The 22,247-nt window shown below is 42.0% G+C and overlaps 1 protein-coding gene across 1 annotated transcript; it reads right to left on the bottom strand.

Annotated features, from left to right (window-relative positions):
• Positions 1-15,599: 15,599 nt before the first annotated feature.
• Positions 15,600-16,901, bottom strand: LOC147462871 (uncharacterized). The gene is made up of 7 exons (XM_086527666.1): positions 16,695-16,901; positions 16,401-16,532; positions 16,270-16,311; positions 16,091-16,109; positions 15,987-15,994; positions 15,734-15,740; positions 15,600-15,652 (listed from the first exon to the last, which is right to left on the bottom strand). The coding sequence occupies exons 1-7, from the start codon at positions 16,899-16,901 to the stop codon at positions 15,600-15,602; spliced, it is 468 nt and encodes a 155-aa protein (XP_086383792.1).
• Between the last annotated feature and the right edge of the window lie 5,346 nt (positions 16,902-22,247).

Below are 22,247 nucleotides of genomic sequence, written 5' to 3'. Positions count from 1 at the left end.
CTGATCGAGGTGAGTGAGCACATGAACAACCCAGCCGGAGAACATGAGGCAAAGAACACACCATCGTTGGCAGGAGAACCAAATCAGGACAAGAAGAGCTGCGTTGCAATGAATTCATTGGCTTGGCCAATTTTGTGCCGGCTGGTTGGAAGAGGTAGGATGTGAACTTTCTCGACAAGCGGCCAGCCAAAAAGTGTACGCCACATCAGCTTGTGAGCTAGTCGGCCGGAGCGCACTCCACCTTGTGCTCATTACAAGACGCGTTCTTACTTGGTTGGCCTTGCCAAAGATATTTGCTGATATGGTTCAATATTGATATGTTGATGTGGTTTAGTATTGATGAGTAATGTATTGCAGTTTGTTTATTTATAGCATATGGTAATGTAGAGAAATGCAAAAATTAGCTTGGACTACTACATGGTCATTGAGTAGGCGACTCGTTCGAGTGTGCAAGGTGATTTGCAATCATATGTGTGGCAATTCGCAACATATGCACAATCATATATGTGGCAATTCACAACATTAACGCAATCCCTTCCTTTTGATCATGGAAAAGACTACAAGCTACACAATCCCTTCCTACACCGCGCACACACAACATGCAAGAGCACGCCCATCAACTGGTATCAGAGCTCAGGCATGGCAATGCGATGACTTCCTGGCCTCATCCCCCTCCCCTTGCACATGAATCGGCTACGAGCTTTGGCTAAGGCTCAAGACCTTAACAAGCAAGAGAAAATCGATTCCCTAGTTTCTTTTTCAGATTCGAAGACGGGAGCAAATTTGGAGAATACCAGCATCCAAGGCATAGCAGTGTTTGAGATTTGTAACAAGGTGAACCTTTGCATGAAGGTAAGAAGCGTTGAATTAAAAGCTAAAAAGAAATGGATCTAAAAACGGGCCACAGCAAAGTGCAAGCTTGGCAAAGCAATATCATTGGAAGGAGTAGCTTGTAATAGCATCGGACAAAAGGGATCCAAGAAGCTCATGGGTAGATTTGTTGAATCTTGAAAATGTTTGGAGATATAAGTAGTGAAATGGTTCTGAAATTAAAAATATTCTGGAAAAAAATGCATAAGCAAACCTTGCAGCTAGCACATCAGAAATCAAAAAGCTTGGTCCAAGGGGTGTAGAGCTCATCAACTGAGCATCAAAACTACAACAATAGTGGATTAAGGGATCATCCAACGTCTATAGAGTGTGTAAGAAGGCATTGTGAGTTCACACACACACACACACACCAAGGCAGGCAGTGTGTGTGTGAGCTCGACTCAACATGCACACACGGCTTTTGGAGAAGCGAATTCGAGAAGATTATGTGCTTTCAATGCACACACCCACACACAGAGGGATTCTTCAATTGTTTTTGGCTTCTTCTCTGGCACATTGGCAACGGATTACAACATATGGCCCTCCCCTTTAACATACGATTTCAGATTCAACTTTCGACATTGATGCCCGGCTTCAACATTCTTCTTCAACATTAGCTTTCCTTGCGGGCCATTGACATCGGCGTTCAATTTTTGACATCATCTTTGGTAGTGTGCTCGCATACCCACACACACAGGTACTTTGACCATCGACTTCGTTTCGGCTTTGACAATTCTTGAGCGCACAATGGCTCAGAGGTCTTTTTATTTGACACTGCAAGTGGTGAGCGTTGAATCAGTAGCAGAGGACATTTTGTTTCAATTTGATTATTTGCTTTCAACACAGACACCCACACATAGAGGGATTCTTCAATGATTTTTGGCTTCTTCTATGGCACATTTGCGGTGGATTTTGACATCCAACCCTTGCCTTGAACATATGGTTTCAAATTCAACTTTCGGCATTGATAAGCCTAGCTTTCAACATTCTTCTTCAGCATTGACTCTCCTTACGGGCCATTAACATCAGCATTCAATTTTTGACATCGGCTATGGTAGCGTGCTCACATATGCACACACACAGGTACTATGACCATCAACTTCGTTTTGGCATGGATGATTTGTGAGCACACAATGGTTGAGAGGTGTAGTTTTTGATTCGACACTACAAGTGGTGAGCGTTGAATCATCGGCCAAGGACATTTTGTTCCGATCGAGGTGTAGTTTTTTGGAGATGACACTACAAGTGAAGCATTTACGCAGTTTTTTTTGTAGGTTGGACAAATTTGCCATGCTTATGGCTATGCGTACACTTGTGTCTACTTGTTGAGATATTTGGTCTCTGGTTCTCATTCATACAACTTAGTTGGATAGTTGCAGGCACAAGTTTACAGGTTTTGCTGGATATAGGTTTTTTGCATGTGATAAATTATGGAATAGCTTTTTGTGCATGGTTTATGCATTTAGAGGCAGATATTTGTGTTGTGTGCTCTTTTGAGAGCAATATCCTCGTAGGGATAGTGACTTTACTATTTGCATCTCATATGGCGCCTATTTATTCGCATACACTACAACTCGCACAATAGCTTTACACGCTCATGTATGTCGAGTTACGGTGTCGTGCAGCCCCGCTCCCATACTAAGAAAGATACGAAAAAGTTGCATGTCGAGCTTATTTGAAGCTTACTTGATGAATGATCTGTGTTCAGGGCTTGGTAACAAGCTACCTCTATGAGTAATGTATGCCAGATGCGGCTTAAAAGGGCCAATAGATGCCTTAATGATGCTAAAAAAGAGTATTCTTGAAGTGAGCACAGATGGGAGGTTATGATCTAAAACTGCAGTGCTTGAAGTGCTCTACCGGCTTGTCTTTACGGCTTGTCGATTGGAGCTACGGTGAAAAAGTTATGACAGTTTGAAGTTTGCGACAATTGCAAATCCGTACCGGATTGGGCAACTATAGCTGAGGGGACAAAAATGAAGTGAATGCACGGGCCTGAAGTGCTCACTTTGTGAAGCACGTCGATCTTTTCAAATCAGACTCAGAGATATGGTTGCCAAGTTATTAGCAGTTTAAGTTTCCCCGAGGGCCAGCTCCGTGCCAGGTCGATTGCCTCGATTGGTGTGCCATTTGGGAATTTTACAACCTCAGTAGGGTTTCTATGCGTTCTATGTAGCTTGAGAAGTCCATTAAAATCTACAGCTTGCCAATCGGAGTCCGAAGCTATAAGATATTAATGCTTGAAGTCGGTGACAATGACCGATGATGAGGTACCGGATGACTTTTGGCAGATTTGGCAACCCTTAGTTAGTGGGCCCACAAAGTTCGGGACGGTGGCTTACAAAAGAAGATGATGGCTCAGTCATCAAATTGGTGGTCCACATATGGTAGTGGCAAGAAGAATTTAAAACGATGTCTCTTGGAGCACATTGGTTGTAGTAAAAATCATGATGATATTGTCAACAAAGGGAAAATGAAAGATTTGGCGAAGCTTTGATCACCTATATCTATGCCAATTTCCAAATGTGGTTATTACAAAAGCACAAAAAGTTCTTCATGAGCTCTTTGTCTGAAATGTCGTCCCCTACAGTGTGTTGATTGCGGGATTTACCCAACAGGCTGTGGGTGAGAGAATAACTAATGAGATTGCTCGGCAGGGGATGCTGGAGAAGGATGCCGTGCAAGGCGGTGCATTTCCCAATATGTATACCAAATGTGATGCCCTTTACTTCGGCCGCCCAAAGGGTAAAGAGAATGGCCCCAAGGGGAAGCTGGGCGCCCAAAGGCCCACCGAATGGCCGCCCATAAGGGCTTAGGATTTTTGTGTGTGGATGGGGGCAAAAAGAAAGGAGGAGCATGGCGTCGAACAGTGAGGGCAGCGCAGCATGGTGAAGAGAAGCTTGCAGCGGGTGTTGTGCTGCTCGGATGAAGACGAGATAAAATAAGAAAATACTCAGTTCGCCAAGGTGCCCCTTTTCGACACTGGTTCCGTGCGGATTGGCGAACCTCCACTCTCAGTTGCCATGTCATAGGCTAAGTTCCCATGCCACGTCAATGACAACGGCGCCATTGTTGGGGGGGGGATTGCATGAAGGGGTAACTTAGCTAGCGGAGGAGAGACAAGGAGCCAAGAGTATTGTGGAGGATTTGGAGGAGAAATAAGGGACTCTCTCGCTCTCGTGCTTGAAGAAGGAAAGGGTAAGCCATGCTCTCTCTCTTGTTCTTGGACGAGCAAGGGAGGAAGGAGAAACATCTATCTCTCTTGTGTTCGAACAAGGAAGGAGATAACACTTTCTCTCTCATTCTCGGATAATAGCAAGAAGTCGTTCTCTTTCTTGCTGTCAGGACACGGGTCCTGTACCCTAAGAACTAGGCTAGGCAAGGACTACGGCCAAGGGCCGGGCTAGGCACTGTGGACAGGGAATCCGTCTAGGGCAAGGGGCTAGGAGCCCACCTATAAAGGGAGGTTGGGAGGAGGATCCAGTAGAGCCTAGTTGCCTAGTTGCTTACACTGGTATCAAAGCAAGGTGGAGAGGAAGGGGGAAGGTGGAGCCATGGAGGAGGAGCAGGCATGGAGCTCTCTTTCTCAGGCGTGGATCTCTTTCTTTCTCCCTCTCCCTCGGAATCTCTTTTTAGCTCTCTCGAGATGGGAGGTCATGCATGAAGAAACATGGCGTGCAAAGCATGAAGGATTTTGCATGAAGGCCGTGGTAGGGGAGGAAGCAGGCCGAAGCCTCGCGTGTGCAGGATCCCCAAGTCGCGACAGGGAAGGTCCGCGTGCAACGACCCTAAGTCGGGGGAAGGGACAAGATCGATCGGCGCCAAATTCCTTCCAGATGGGCTCGATCAGAGCGCAAGGCGGAGCTACACCTTTTTTGACACAGGGCCGAGCCCCGGTTCATGGTAGAGAGCCCTGCACAGCGCAATCCTTCCTCGCGCGAATCTGTTGCCGCCATCGCTACAGAGTTAACGTTTTTTTATTATTATTGTTTTTTTTTTTCATGGTGCCCTAATAGCCCAACTAAGGGCGGCCACCCACAAGGGTTGTCGGCAAGGCCTTCTCATGCAAAGGGCATGCCCGGGTCCCCATCGGGTGCATAGTACCATACCTGATGCCCTCAGCACCCTCGGGTATGTAGTCGGTTTTCAGTATGCCGAAGTTAAAGGAAATATTTGACAGGTCATCAAGGCGGAGTTCCGACGTGTTGCCCAAGCCACATGCAACTCGTCTGCATGGTGCATACAAGGAAATATGCAATTTCTATCACGTTCGCAATTTTCAATTCTTGCAATTTCCATCACTTTATGTATACATTTGTATTGCAAGTCTATGTATTATGTTGATCTCGGCCATGGGGTCCGGAGAGATTATCTACGGATCTAGTATGACCAAAGTCAACACATTACGTCCAATTTTGGTAGTCATTACCATGCTTTGGACCATGGAGCACGGCTCCGATCGAGATACCCTCTACACGGATTTCTTGATGCACAATTGCCTCGTACTGAAGGCAACTCAGGCATGGCTGTGCCTTATAAGGCATCGATGATTGGCAAGGCCGATTATTCTTCCAATTCTAAGCAGTAGTGACAGTGTCTACTGAACCGAACATTATTATCCGGCAAATCACTTCTTGGTTTTCTTCTTGCTGGTGACTCATTTGATTCTTCCGGCAGCAAGCTTCGTCAGTAAGTGTACTTAATAAGGTACGCAATTGATTTTTTGGTTATGCAGCATTTGTTTGATAGCTACAATATACAATAGACGTGCATACAACGTGCATACACTTTAGGCATGCACATCACAACCATGGCTTGTGAAAATTACTGTAAGTACCAAAATGTGGGTTTGTTTAAAGATTGGAATGAAACATGGAAAAATTGCAAACTCAAGGAGACATGCATGGCCTTTTACTGCACCTGTTTTTGAAGGAAGCAAGGCTTCAATTTACGATTCTTACATTAAGCTATTTCCTGTTTGGGGTATGCTATGAGCACACGCCCTTGGGAAAGTTCTCCCTATGCCTACAATATATTTCAATCCGACTTTTTCTCGCGCAACGGAGATGAAGATCTACGTTTGAGCGAGTTTTTCTTCCCACATCTCAAGACAACTGGTTATAGCAGGATGACCAGGTTAGACCATGTTTAGTATTGTTTTACCCCAATGATGGGCATGCCGAGAAACACGCCATGGACCTCATTTGTTAGTAAAGCACCACTACATGGTAGCTCAATGCCTGCAACAGTACCTACAAGTGTGTACCAATCGTATGCACCTATGGGTCATCGCACTCATGTAGTCCCTACCCCTCCCATGGTTTCAACTACCTATACTCCACAACCACAACAGCCAAGTTCTTATTTCCATGGGACTATACCGGCTAGCATTAGCATGTCACATTCGACATCTGCTATGCCTAGGGCCACACATATGAACTATGGACCACCACATGGCACAACATCGTACCCAACGTGGAACCCAAGGGCTTCCTATGCGCCAAGCCCAATGCCAATACCTACTCCACATGTAGCCTCTGGAGCACCTTCACCCACGGTGCCTGCTTACTTAGGTGACTTGGCAACATTTGCTCAAGCTATTGGTCGATCTATTGCTGAGAATATGCGTAACACGCCTGATAGAGAACCTAGAAGTAAGGCAGTACAAATAGCCAAGCTCGCACAAAAATTTAGTGGGGACAGGGATGTGAGAAAGCATATCGAAGTGTTTGAACAAATATGCAATTCTCTAGGAGAACACAATGACCTACATAAGAGCAATGCTTTAAGCCTTACCTTAAGTGGAAAGGCTGGGGATTGGTATAGAACCCTAAGGGTGGAAGAAAAAATGATTTACCCTACTCTTAGGAGACTCTTCTTGAAAGAATACATACGAGAGGGAGTACTTTGGGGTTTAGCCTCTCAGCTCCAGAAAGCCCAACGAGAGGAAGGAGAGTCGGTGAGAGACTTTATAAGTCGCTTGAAGCATTTGAATTCTCGTTGTAATCCAAATGAGCGCTTCAATAATAATCAATTGCTTGATAGAGTCATTAGGGGATTACGACATGAGCATATCTACAATGGCTTAGTCATTAGAGGTATCACCACTTGGGAAGCAGTCACCACCAATGCGATCCAATTGGAGGATAATTTAATGATTCAAGGAGAAAGAGTGTCTGTTGAGTCTAAATCTATTAGCTCACAAGCATCAGGGCATCAGCCAATGACCCTAAACCCTATTGCTAAGGAGCCAAAGATATCTGAGGTGACTTTAGCAGATCTCACCAAGGCTATTCAAGAGAGTCTTAGAGACAATCATGCTCTACAGAACAATCATATGTATCCAAGAAGGGAGCAACAATGGTGCTTAGTATGCTATGGACCGCATAGTACCAGTGAATGCCCTACTTTTAGAGTAAAATTCAATGAAAATTGCAATGCATGTGGGAGGTATGGTCATCAAGCTAAGGATTGCATAGTATTTAAGCACGCGATGGCCAATAGACCAACCTTAGCATGGACAGACACACCTCGACTGCCTGCATTGATGCCGGCCCCACCTCTTGAACAAACATCACAACACATGGTCCCTAGGGCCCAAAATGTTGTTCAAACAACACCTTTACCACCTCCAGTGCTAGGACCGCAACCACCACATCCGAGAATCACTTATGTGAATCAAGTGGGTTGTGAGTCATCTATTGCTTGTTTGGAAGGCTATGAGGAAGATATAGATCTTAATATTGCCTATGGGATGGATGTACTTGAAGAAAGTCCACAATACTACATGGAGGACTATTGGGGACAAGTCAAACATGTATATCAAGTAGCTGCTCTTGCGGCAAGAGGCCAAAATATCAATTACACCGCTAAGAGACCACCTCTTCAATGCTATGAGTGTGGAGGTCCACATCGTGTAGCCGAGTGTCCTATTAGGCTACAAAAGAACGCCACACTAATGCAAACCAATCAAGCAAGCATGTCTACAATGCCGATACTCATGTGTAATCGATGTGGCATAGATCATTTGATTGCCCAATGTCCAAATAATCCAAATGCACCGAAGATCACGCCATTAAACTTGATTGAAGTTACCAAGGAGCCATCACAAAGTGCACCTGTGGTACCAATAAACGTACTCACACGATCAATGCTCCAAAAACAAAATTATATTCTTAAGGAAAGAGACACGGCATCAATTGCCCAATCTCAGAAAAAGAAGAAAACACGAAGAAATAGATCGCAAAAAGCAGCAAAGTCAAACCCTAGTTCAAAGACCAACATAGGGACTAGTGACGACCCCGTATATATGAATGACGCTAAAGAGGATCCTGATTCAGGAGAAACCATGGAGACCAAAACGACCACTAAGATAGAAACCAACAAGGAAGATCTTCATGAGCCACAATGGCCAAGATCCAAGAAGAAGATAGGAACTTATCCAAACCCTACAGAGGAGATTGAGCGAGTCAAGCAATTAAGGAGTTTGGTAGAAGATAACCAAAGGGATCTAGAACCAGCACCTAGGAAGATCCAGATTACAGACACCGTGTTCCCTACGCAACAACAACCTCACCAAGATCATAGACCCATAGGCATACCTAGTGTCATCCAAGAAGAAAGTGACTTAAAGTCATGGGAAAGTGGGCGTACTCACTTCTTGATGGAAAGAATGTTTATAGAGGGACTACTTGATCCTATCGAAGAAATGGAGATCCCATATTCCCCACGTCAAGGGACTCAAGGCCAAAACGTGTCGTTAAACATTGCCAAATTGATGGATTTCATGTCTTCAGAAGTTAGAACCACCATCATGTCCAAACTATATAAAGACCCTGAGCTAGTCTCAGCTCTTCGAGCCTTCCTCAATGGAGAACTAAAGTTTGGGCTACCACAATTTGCACAGATGGATGGAGTTGGGGAGATGCCAATAGAGGAGGAACACTTAGATCCACAACCCAACCTAGATGAGAACCTTGTTATAGAAATACCTGTTAACAAGTTGGGACAATCTTTGAGAGTGATGAATCCAATGCGACCATACCAATCACTACTAAGGGATTAATTGTGAAGGGAATCCTTGATGGTGGCGCTGGGGTTAGCATTGTGGCTAAAAATTGATGGAAAACTATGGGAAGACCTCATCTTGCGACCACAACCATAGTAGTGAAGATGGCCAATGGGTCTATTGTTAAACCTATTGGGATGCTAGAAGATCTCAAGATCAAGGTCTTTGGACATAAAATAAGGATTACCTTCATTGTTATGGATTTCTCCAAACACACTATGGCATCGGAGATGATCTTAGGATGTCCTTTCATGAGGGAAGCAAAAATGGTGCATGACTGGTCTAAAAACCATGTCTACTTGCAGTTCCAAGATTCTGTCATTCAAGTGGATCTTGTAACGGGTCGAGCACATCCCCTAGGAAACAGGTTTATAATTGATCATAGATCTGACACCACAGTTCACTCGGCCCCATTGCAGTATTGTTACACGTGTAAAGTGGACACTGATGTTGGGGAAGATTCTCCTTATATGGATGTACTACCTGGGATGACTGAGTCAGACAATGTGGATTGGGTCCACCTAGCAGCAACCATAGACACTTGGGGAAACAGGGGGACGACCTGGGTAACACCTGAGGGGGATGAAATGCCCGTACCCTTAGATATACTACAAGCAATGCATATAGCTTTTGACAAGACTCATCCTCATATAACAAAAAGAACATACAAGTGGGTCCCTAAAGCTTCTTTAGCAACCCTAGCTAGTGCTAAAAAACAGAAGCCTTGTAAGAAATGTCCCACTCGCTCCAAGAAATGTAAGAAAACGTGGTGTTGGATTCCTAAACGACTATTGGAAGCCCAATGCTACTATCAAGGAAATGATAAAATCTGGGTGCCAAAACGTAGATTGTGTTCTTCTCTGTCACCTAACCCATGTGAGCTCAATCCTGTAGCTCCAAAACAAATCAACGATCGTGGAAAGAAAAAAATCACAGAACGCTACACACTCGCTTCAGAGCTATTTGTTCCACCTAGCTCAAGATGGGGGGAGTCCCATGAAGCTTCTAGCCCCTCATGTAATGCATCCATAGAGGTAAAAGCTTCTCCACAGCCTCCACCTACAATAGTAGACCTCCATAAAGCTACAAAGGAATCCACACCTACTAGTGTTCAAGAATCACCAAATGAACCACTTCAAGTTCGATCTTGGGAGAGTACCTTACCACCCTTGCAACTTGATGAGGCACCTAAAGTAATAGAAAACTACTAGCAAAAATTCTCACCTATTCAACTGGAACAATTGGTTTCAAAGGGTGACAACCTCATTTCAAACGGTATGATCTACCCAAGGAAGGGGGGAGTGTTTGCTGACAGTCATCATTCACTTGCTTCCCTCTCAACCTTCCTCCCTGACCTCTTAATCTCCCAATCTTAGGGAATGTATATATAAAGACTTATACTCGCAAAAAATAAAAATAATAAAGAGCAAGAGCAATTAGCAAACAAGTATGCACAATAAAACTCAAAACATTGACGAGACCTACACATTCACATCCGGTACACTGAAACAAAAACCTATGTCATCAAACACCTTTGATCCTCATCACTCGAGTGATGGAGGGTAGGTAGGATTAGTAGGATAGGAGTGTTTCTATTTTAGAGTTGAGTGATTACCAAAGTTCTTTTTTCCCACTGATGTGCCTCCTAGAGGTATTCTTGTGTTTCATACTGTGTATAGGAACGTGTTGCTGTTGTTAGGATTTGGACCTTCATGGAATCTTTCTCTCGTTCACACTTCAAATCAAGCACGACAATCAACACAAACAGGTGTTTCTTGTCCATTAGCATTGCCCCTTATCTTTTTGCATCCATGTTTGTCTGCTTTAATTATGATTGGTAGCATAATATCCAGCGCATTTGCTTAGTATTAAACATTTAATTCAATGTAATTTTTTGTCATAATAACTTGTCTAGGTTTAAAAATCAAGCAGTCTGACTAAGCTAGTTTGACCAAGCTAGGTGTTAGAGATCTTCTCTTAATACCATGGGAAATGCCTTCTTAATAATCAATGGTTACTTAGGTTCTTAATCCGATTTAGGCAACATTGTGTGAAATGTAATAGGGCTTTCTAGTGGGCTTAGTCCCTATTGACCTTTAGCTTAAGTATTATAAAGGGAGTTTACTAGTGTGATGAGCCTGGGGAGGGTAACAATGTTATATGACCCTCCAAAGTTACAAAACTAAAATGCTGAAAACGAACAAACAAAAATAAAATAAAAAATCAAAGTGCCACAATGTAAAATCTTAAGAGAAATCTCAGCTTGATGTGGTACTTCACTCACATGTATTGCCTATGGTACTAGAGCCCTAGAGGTTCCCAGTGTGGGCGCTTTTCCTTGAAAAGAAAAAAACCCAAGGCATACAAAATAAGCACACACATCAAAATGGAATCACTGTGAAAAGACTTTGGGGGGTCAAAGAAAAAGTAATCAGTCAGGCGATGATTTCGTGAGAAATTCCTTTTATCGTAGCTTAACTACAAGGTCTTCTAGGTATAGCCTCTAGTCAGTCCTCGAACAAGAAATACTTGGCTCTCGCGATTAAACAACTTAATTGACCAGAGAAAATTGAGAAGCTTACCCATGGTATTAATAGTCGATCTTTAGTGCCCTTCAACCGTTAAATTAGCGACCCCATACTTGTTTAATTTTTTACCTTTACAGTTGTTTATGCGTTTGATTATATTGCAATTTAATGTTTATTGCTGAAATGGTTTAAAATTTTGTTACCAATCAAATTGTCTGCCTACGGCTATATATGCTTTTTAATTGCTTATGAGAATGCAATTACTGTGCCAATGTTGTTTGATTTTGCAGTGACAGAAGGAGGCTAAGGACATTCATCTCAAAAGCTCTTCCACATCGACGAACGAGCTTCAACTCAATAGCTTCCGAGGACGGAATCTACATCAGGAAGGGGGGCATGTTAACCCTCACGGCTCACGGACACCCTATCACCTACGACGGACGTTGTATTATTTACTTGGTAGAGTCAGGTACCGGGCTTGTCGGTTCAATAGGAAAAGGGTAAGAGTGATCGTCGATGAGAGGCGCACTCTAACTGGAACATTCAAGGGATTAGTTGGCTAAGCATGGGTGCCCAAGTTCACTCATTCTCTCATTTGTGCAATTGAAGAGTGATCTTGCTCCATTTCCATCTTCTTCTTCTTCATCTCCTTGTGTATGTGTGTGTGTGTGTGTGTGTGTGTGTGTGTGTGTGTGTGTGAGAGAGAGAGAGAGAGAGAGAGTGTGCAAACGAGCATTACGGTGGCACGACGGTGGCGAGGCATAGTGGCGTCTCCCTCTTCTTCGCGGCGAGGAATCCTCCACGAAGCAAGCGTAGAGCGGTGAGTGACACACCATCGTCATCTTTGAGCTTACTAGTTTAGGCTTGTTGTGTGCTTGGAGCCATTTGTGGCTCGCACGCGGTGTATCGGCAAGTTCCTTGCATTGACACGTGCGACATACGCGCATAAGTTCTCGCAAAGAGAAACCTTCTCTTCAGGATTTTTGGGATTGACATCTGAGGGTTCAGTATCTTACATAAAATTTAATGATTTACCTAAGTGGGAGAAACAATATGTTTCAAGTATTCAAAGTGAATTGCAGGGATGTGATGTGCTTGAACCAGATGATGTGATTTCAGGAATCTTCGAAGAGATTTCTTATGTTGACACTATGTCAGAGCTTGAGGATATCAGGCAATACAGGTTACAAAGTGGAATTGAAGTTGTTAAAGTGCACTCAATGGACATGTATGAAGAACTAGACATATACGAGGCACTTATGCATATTGGGGATGACTTGGGTAAAGCAGTTGAAGCACAAGTAGAGACGAAGTACAAGCCTGTTGCAAAGAAAGTGAGACCAGTGGTGTAATGGAAATGGCCTATGAACTTTGAGAGTAGCGGAATTAGGAAATTAGGTGAAGCACTTTTGAGAGATTACTTTGTGAGCATAGCGGGTGAACTTAAATGATGGTAGCAACATACATATGGTACTAAGTTAACTTGGCATGAACAATACTTTTGCAAGAGAGAGAGTTTAGAGAACATGACAATAGTTGAGGACGGGATTCATATGGAGCCGGTCCCCCCTCCAATAGGCATTTGTATTATAGTTTCTCCCATCAAGAGAGACTTGGTACAATACAATCTTTGTGTTCCTTGGGACCTATGTGATGCAATGAAGATGGAAAGCTTCATGCATCATAACATAAACTTGTAGAAAGCATTAACTATCCAAGCCTGAGTCTTACTGTGTGGCGAGCGAGATTTTTCGAGCGAAGGAAAATCCAAGCAAATGAATAAAGAAACCAAATGGGCTTTGTTAAGAAAGATGAATGAAGATCCTACTTTAATAATAGTAGGATCTTGATTCCCTAGCAATATAATTGTTCAAAATTAGACTCTAGATTCTTTTGCGCAGTTGATACTTGATGTCAAGCAATGAGAAACCCAAGCTAGTAGCAAAGCTATTACAAACCATGCAATGATCCACAACTACATTTAACACCATAAGTTTTATTTTAACTTTAAATTTTAAGGAGCAATCTAATGCAAGTCAACAATGCTCATACATCTACAAAGTTTCTAAACTATACTAAGAGAAAATTGCCATATCTTATACAAAAAAAAGAGAGATTTCTTTAGAGTTGTAAGATAACAAGTGGAATATATAGTGGAATATAGAGAACAGCATGTCGTGCCTCTGCACTCTAATAATAGCAAGAAATGCTATGGTTCTATCTTGTGACTATGAAGAGTCACACTCGTCATCAATAAAGACATTGCGTCTCTGACACTTCTTGTGGGTGTCAAAATCGTATCGTATATCAACAACCATGGTTTTTGCAGTCCCCTCATCATAAACTGGCAATACACTTCCATACAAAAAGAAAAAGATAAGTCTCACAATCCACATGTAAGCAATACAAAATGTACATCATAAAAACACAAGAAATCTCAAATTGTTGTTTGAATCATTATCCATAATTTTCAATACTAAACAATGATACCAAAAAGTGACAAAATAGCATAAAAGTATGATGGAAACATAAAATAGGTGGGGGAAATGAAGTGTAAGGTGGACTCTCACTAGTCATCAAAGGGGTTGACATGCGAAGGCATGTCACCCACATCATCAACATCAAGAGAGGTGGAGGCTCCCTCTCTGCTTCACTTTTTAGGGCGAAATAATGGTTGCACATAATCTGAAATCAAAGTCGACTGTTGCACACACCCGCCTTGTGCCTAAGCATGCTGCCAATACGGGCGATGTACCACATCCCAACTCCAAACAAAGACCTCCAGGCCTACAAAGAAGCACCACAAAACATGCAATAAAAGAGTGACTTCGTTGCAAGCCACCACGCCATGGCTCCCCTAATGATGATCTGGCTAGAGAAGACTCTGGAAGATGGTGCATCATGTAAGAATCCAAAGGCTGCATGCCAAACCGATTGAATAGTGGGGTGCTCTCAACCACACCAAAATGAGAAACAAACAAGTTAATATGTAGAAGAGCATTAGCTTAATCCGACCACCAAAGCTATTACCATAACCATAAGCTCCATGATGGAGGACCACAATGCAACGATGAATAGCCATCTCTGATGCATGACAAAATCTCTCAACCCAGCCAATGGTATCTCCTGCAAGAGGTTTCAAAAGTCACAATAGAAAACACACAACAAAAATCGACAAGTATTGTATAAAATTATGATTGAAGAAAAAACCTGCCATAGAGACCATGATCAACAACCACCCTAAGTCTGACAAACTCGAATATGCAAGTTGCATGCCTGCACGAACATAATCCTTGCTACAAATATCCGAAAGGGGTACAACAGGGGAGGCTAATGGGGAACCACCAAAGGGAAGATCCAAAAAAATAAAATCAGTAGCCTATGCAACTGTTCTCCCACCACGCACGCACAAGGTCCCATCGAGGCGTGCACATCCCATGTGCTCATGAACACGAATCCATGCCGGATGTCGAACACCGGCCCTAAAACCAGCAGCAATGGCTATGTAGTCCCCAAAAATGGCCATGCATCGTGAGTCAGGCAATGAGGACAGAGAAGACAAGGGAATATCAACGATGTAGACAAAAGAAATGGTTTTCTTTGCAACAATCTCCCCAAGAGGTACTGCAATACAAGAGGCTAAACAAAGTGACTTAACTCCAATAAATGAACGAAACAAACGATTGCATCGCAAGTAAAAGCTCACCATGCTCTCGCTCCATGTTTTCATCCACCCTAGTCTCAACTATCACCTCCTTTCCCTTGCGAGAAGTATTTGTAGCTTAGAAAAAGCAAAAAAACACAATATTACCAGTATGTAAAAGAAATAATTTTAGGAAAAAGAGAATTTAAAGCTCTTCGACAAATTATGTTTGAGACTATTTTCAGTAACCATTTACCCAATATCGCCTCATCCACTCTAGGAGGGAGAGTCACATCGACGGATGTGCCACCAACTCTCATAGTATCATGAAGCTCTCTCTCTCTCTCTCTCGCTCTCTCTCTCTCTCTCTCGCCAATACATGCCCATAAGCCATGTCTATCCACCATGGACATGCCTCCATCTCCCAAGAAGTGAGCTTATGCATGGAAGGGAGTACATGCATCCTTAGATAGTTGTGCCCACTGCTTAGCTAAGAATGGAATCCCTGGTAGAAAGCCTTTTCCAACCAAGAATAATAGAAATCTAAAACAAAATAATAAAATAACATCACTACACACTTCGTAATTATGAAAAGATTGAAATAAAAAGTATGATGAGCTTGACCTGTAGGCTAGCCGCTGAGATGCCATGCGTACTGTGTCCACTTTCTTCATAGCTTGCTTGTCAACATCTTTTGTCTTAGCTTCAAGAGAGGTCTCCAAAGGATAAAGATAGGGTCGTGCTTCAAACTTGAGCTCCTCAAAGTAAGAGGCAAGAGAGCAATCATGAGGCAACAAAATACCACCAGCAATGTTTCTTAAGTCCTCCACAAACGTTGTGGCCCTATAAAAAATCCTTTGTAGAAGGCCCTCTCTACGAATCCAACTACATAACAAGGAAGACGAGAAAAAACTAAAATAATCACAAAAAACTAGCAACTCTACATAAAAATTCTTGAAAGTCAAAAGAAACTTTACTCACATGCCATACACATGATCTCCTTTCTTTAAACCATAAGATGATCTAGTAATCTTGTCTGCCTCAAGCAAGGAAACCCATAACACTTTGCTCAAGACAGGAGCATCATGCATAGCAATCAAGTTCAGTTTCTCAAGCGTAGCCCAACTATCAGGACCCCATTTGAGTGCAAGAACTCGAACCATCCAATCTGGTCCAAGATTCGGATCAACAATATTTAGCAACTGCAATTTTTGAGTAGCGAATAGAAAACCAAGTTTAAACAGCTATTACACTATGTGCAAAACACCCAAAACAAAAATAATTCAACCACCTTCCCAACGCGCTCTCCATATTTGAGTGCTAAATCATTCAATATTTTCTCCTCCTCTTTTATAAGTTCTTCATTTGTCATTGTGTGCCTAGCTTGCTCTATTCTTTGGCTCAATTCCTTGGACATTTGAACCTTCAACACATACTTAAAAATAAATAATTTGCAAAAAACAAGCACATACTCTTTGGCTCAATTACTTGGATATTTTATCCTTCAACACACAATTTAAAATATGTAATTTTCACAAAAAGCAAATATGAGATCGTTCCAAGAAAGCAATCTAAAGACACTTACATTGTATAAGAGCTTTCCCAAGTATTGACGAGTAAGTGGATACCAAGGCTCCACACCCTTTGAGTATTTCTTACGGACTGCAGCAATCAACTTTTGATCTTTTTCTGGTAGCCCTGTTACATAGGCTTCATGATCTGCTACACAAATGTGGGAGCAGTTGACAAGCTCATCCCTAAGATGCGTGACTACAAGAGCATGTGTATTCATGCTATTCCAAGGTCATATACAATATATACAAAGTCATAAACACAACATATAAATTTTCTGCTAAAATATATAGAAAGTCATGAAACTTACAAATTCATTCTTTGCAAGCTACTAAGCAGAGCTATCTCTAGCACTCGAGTAGGATCAATAACTGTACAAAGCACACTACAATGTTTCTCTCGATCAATGGAGAATCTCTCTTTAATAGCAGCCATCCAAGCGATCGTTCTATGATTACCCTCCCAAACGTAGAACATTTTATTAGAGAGAACTTGAAGATTTGGTCTTTTAGAAAGCTCAATTTCAAACTCTTTATGTATATCAACCCATATTGGGTCCCATGAAGTAAGAAGTTCCTCTGCAAAAAAGATAAGCATAGGCAGAAAAGCACACTCAACTACTATTTATGAGAACAACAAAAAACACCATAGAAACAGACAGTAGGAAATACCAAAGCAGAGAAATGAAATACCTGTCACATAAGCTTCCTCCTTCTTGCAATTCTAAATTGAAACAATAAAAGCTCCTTTTTTCTTGCATGTAGCCCTCCTTTGCAAAAGCAGCTTTCAATCCACTAACATCGTCTCGTAACCTGCCTCTCACCCTTGCATAAGGGATCAATCGACATAAAGGAATTGGTGGACAATCAAAACAACTAAACATGCGAGTACATCTTGTCCTCTATGCATGTAAAATTGTGCTCTTCCCCTGTCTTAGTCTCTACTGCTACTTCATCTCTTACGACATAAGGCACTATTTGTAAACATGCCTCTTGTGGGGCAAGAGATTCATCAACTTCATTTACGGAGCCAAGCCCCAAGTCCTGACTTTGCATCTCCTCCTCCTGTGTCTCCAAACCATCTGTCATATCTATAACAGATGCACTTATTTGATCACTTCTCTCTAAGATACTGGAAGCTTGAGTTGAAGAAAGTCGTTTCCCTCTGCGACCTCGTCCACGAATTGAAAGACTTGCAAAACAAAACCAAAAAAAATTTATTTACTTCACTAAAATTCCCTCTAGACGTCCATGCTGACGCGGATGCCTAAAGGCAATTCAAAAATTCAAAACTTTATCTTATTGGTCTCCACCTAAGCATCCATGTCAGCGTGGATTGCTAGAGGGGAGCTAACAATTTTAAAAAAAGCATGACCAATTATAAAATTTTATCATCCATGTCGGCGTGGATAGCTTGAGGGAGCTTACCGAGTTTCATAAAACATGACTAAATTCACTGCGGGAATGAATCACTACCCCTAAACCAATGTCGCAAGAAACTCCTTCTAGCCATCTACGCCGGCGTGGATGGCTTCAGATAGTTTTAAGAGAAGCTATGCAGCTCTGAAGATTTCCAGAGAGAGCTTATAAATAGATAGATTTTCACATTCAAAACTCCTTCTAGCCATCCACGCCAGCGTGGATGGCTACAGATAGTTCTTACACAAGCTATGAGACACCATAAATCACAAAGACAAAAGAGTTTTCTTTTTCCAAGATTTCAGGCTTAGAATCACAATAATAAGAAAGCCACGCAGAAGTTTAGTTAATTTTTCTGTAGTGGTTTGTTTTATCCTGCTGCAATGTTAGAAAGTTTACAGAAAGCGTTACAGAAGGCTTTTGTATTCTTTAAAAGTGTCAATAAATTTTAATTAAAACATTAGCCTTACAAACGTTATCTAAAACATTGAAAAAAAAAACTACCTGTAGCCATCCATGACGGCGTGGATGGCTACAGGTAGTTTACAAAGGTACCTGGTAGGAGGTTTTCGGGCCGAGGTAGACTCCCTTCTCCCCATGGCGGAGGCAATATCAAAGAATCCGAGCTTGGTTCGATTTGTGCTAACCGAACAGTGAGGGCTTGAGAGAGATTAATGAAGTTAGACAAAAATTAACTCATTCAGAGAGATCTTGAGAGAGATCACCTAATATTAACTAACACAGTAGGCCGGCCTCAGATGGCGCCATGTAAGAAAGCCTCAGTGGGCGCAAGTATATGCCTCATATGGCACAGGCAAGCAAGCGTGAAAGGGCGCATGCAAGGAGCAAAAGCGCACAAGGAGTGCAAGAGCTCTGTCAGGTCATAGCGCAGGATTGCACATCTATTTGAAAACGGCCTGAGAGAGAGACGCAGGAGATGCGTTAAAAAACTATAGTAGGGGCCCGTGTTAAAAAACTACAGTAGGGGCCTATAGGTCCCTTTCACATAATGAGACCACCACCAGACGGCCGTTGCCAATCACGTAGACTACACTGCAGCCTCCCTGTTTCTGGCGCTAATTTCTACCGCTACTATTTGTACTGATATATCTTCTACGATTCCCAAAGGGTCAGCAATGGTCTAGTGATAGTCTCTTATACTTTCATTTTATTAACTAAGAGCACAACACAGATCCTCCTGATCCATCGTCACCCTATCACACTCGTTGGTCTCCATATCATCAGACCTCAACATGAATGCCTATTACAATGGAGCAGATGGTAGCCATGAACTGACACACCCCCATCCCTCGAAGCTAAGCTCTTGTTGCATATTCTGTCTATCAATCCCCCCATAGTATTGTGGTGTAGCTCCTTTTAATTTCATTGATGACCTCTCTAACAAACTCAATAGGCAACCACTCTTTTCAGCACGCAAAAATTTGTCTTAGAATTTAATAAAGCAAAAACACTCAGCAATGTGTAAACACCCTTAAATTTGACATGGGATATTGTGCATGGGATATTTAACTGGGTAGGTGAAGTTCGATTGTCATTAATATGCTCGATTGACTAAAAATTGTAAAACTCAAAGAACTAAAAGCAGGCTTGTTTTTCCAGTGTTTTAAAAATTAAAAGCAGGCTCGTTTTTGTAGCGTTTTTAAAACTAAAAACAGGTTCTTTTTTAGTGTTTTTAAAACTAAAAGGAAGCTCGTTTTTTAAGCACTTTATATTTCATGTTGTGACTATATTATATAGTGAATTATTATTTCTAATATATATTTCATAAAACAATAATTGTTGTTCGTGGGAACACGAATGTGCAATCCTCTTGGCGGCTTGTGGTTATGGATAGAATTTTAAGGATATCAATCTATTCTATTTACACCCGTTGTATCAATCAGAACCATGCCACTGCTTTTTGATATTCTTACCTTCTGCTAAACACACTATTAACCCATGGGGAGATGCATTACAGTTTTTGGTCCATGGCGTGGACAGAAGCTAGTGCTTATGTTTGATACCAGAATTTATTCTTTGACAGTTGCTTCTTTGCAAGAACATTTTCAACTTCGTGATGCTAATTTCTATCTTCGTCCACTAACATTATCTGGACCGCAAGTCAAGGTAGAAGCTACTATATCATCAGATGGTGAGCAAACTTTTATGCTTGATCATGAGCAACACCAGTTCTACAAGGTGGATATGAGAAGTGAGGATCAGATTGATGCTGGCATTGGCAGAGTTTCTCAAGACATGAAAGACAAGAAAGTACCTCTCTCTGAGATCAATGCGAGTGTTATTGACATGATTAAGTGCATGCCATTGCAAAGCAATTTATATATTGCCCTCCATCAAGACAAGAAAGTGGTCTGTACTGATGAGCTCCCAGGTCATTATGATGGGTATATTGCTTTTGAATTACCGCCAGCTGGTAATTCTTCAGGTATGAGTGGTATGGAGCAAAGACATGATAGTGACATGTGGACAGAGTATGTCACTTGTAGTAGTGATAGTTTTAATGGCATTGTTAGATTTAGTAGATGCTCTTAGCATTTGTGCTGCATCAACATTGATTGTCCATTTTATTTGCACTCAAATATGTTCAATGAGTCTCAATGGCGAGGTCGGCTTGTTAAATCTAGTCCTAAAGGATTGATCACTTCTCAGTATGGCACATTGGTATGCACTCATTGTGGACAAATTCTCGAATGTGTATCTATATGTCCTGCAGTTATTTACTATTGTTTGCCTAGAGATAAGCATAATTCTACTAGGTGTGCTTTGCATCTTGGAGAACATAATCATCCATGTGCAGAAGGGAGGAGTCGGATGGTTAAAAGTCACATAGATGAAATGTTGCTTGATCGAGCAAGTTGGGACCCTTTGGTGACTGCGAAACAATTGGAGCAGGCCACGACTCATGACCTTATCATGAAAAATCAGGTTCAACTGCAAGTGCTATGATTGAAGATTTGGAATTTGCTGAATTCCTTGATAGTATGACTCCCCTGTCAAATAATAGGAGAGTCGAAAGAAGTTTGGAGTCTGCAAAAAGATCAAAGAATATCACTTCAAAAGGTCTTGAGGCAGTGCTTGACTTGAAAAGCAAGTGCAGATATCCTGTTATCCATAGTATCCTTTTTCCAGGCCAATTGGGTGATAAAGTACAAACCTCATGTATTTAAAATGTCAATTAAGGGACCGGACAGTGGAGTTGATTTGGTGAATCGCATGCGTCCTAGAGGTAATTTGGAGCAAATGTGGGTACACTTTGATCATGTTCACCGTGTTCAAGGATGGCTGACTATGTCAGCACATGTCTATGACCCTTATGTACGAGAGCTACTCACCATTGCAACTGCTGAGTTTAGCGTGGAAAATAAATATGCTCAGATTGAATTTTGGAAGATGCTGAATAATGTGGTTAAGCAACAGGGTTTTGATAAGCCAGAGTTCAGGGGATTTATGGCAGATGAAGCCAGTGCCAATTGGATTGTTGTGCGTACTGTTTATTTTGGAGGAGCAAAGAAGTCTACTCCAAACAAAGAGAGATCATGTTTGTTTCATTGGGAGCAAAGTATGGTTCGACATACTGTCAAGTGCATTCGTCCAACATTTCAAGAGGAGCACAAGATTTTGTGTTGCAAGTGGAGAACTGCACCTACAGAGAATGCGGCTGAGCATTGTAAGGGAGAGCTTATAAGATTTTGGAAAACAGGAATGGCCATTGAAGGGGAGATTGCTTCATTGGAGACATGGTTGGCTTGGTGGGATGTACGAGTGCCTCATTGGGGGGAAAGATTTGTATCACAAGATGCTGCAGGTATCTTTGTCCCTAACACAAACTTGTCTGAGTCAAAACGTGCTAGTATGCATGCATCGGTTGGTTACAAGGATCACATAAGTTTGTATGAGGCAGCATGTGCATATATGGCTTTAGCTGTGCTTCAAAGTGTGAAATATAATGCCTATTTGAAAGGTGTTGGGAGCTCCACAGGTCCCGGCATTAAAGATTTGGTAGATCGCTTCATGAACCCACCTTCATCTACTTCCGTGGCAGCTGGAAAGAAATTAGTTGACCTCACACATTCTTCAATGCATGAAATGGGTGTCAAATAATCCTGAAATGAATAGAAATATACTCC

Source organism: Adiantum capillus-veneris, chromosome 2 (genome assembly GCF_014529385.1).
Source record: "Adiantum capillus-veneris isolate H3 chromosome 2, ASM1452938v2, whole genome shotgun sequence".
NCBI classification, from domain to species: domain Eukaryota; kingdom Viridiplantae; phylum Streptophyta; class Polypodiopsida; order Polypodiales; family Pteridaceae; genus Adiantum; species Adiantum capillus-veneris.
The sequence above is the reverse complement of the archived record's forward strand: the minus strand, read 5'-3'. Positions and strand labels throughout refer to the sequence as shown.

Excerpts from the sequence above, each read along its gene's own strand:
- LOC147462871 (XM_086527666.1), bottom strand. The coding sequence starts at position 16,901 with ATGAATACACATGCTCTTGTAGTCACGCATCTTAGGGATGAGCTTGTC. Across the intron at positions 16,533-16,694 it reads TGGGAAAGCTCTTATACAAT|GTTCAAATGTCCAAGGAATT; the intron begins GTAAGTGTCTTT and ends TATGTGTTGAAG. Across the intron at positions 16,312-16,400 it reads ATGGAGAGCGCGTTGGGAAG|TTGCTAAATATTGTTGATCC; the intron begins GTGGTTGAATTA and ends CAAAAATTGCAG.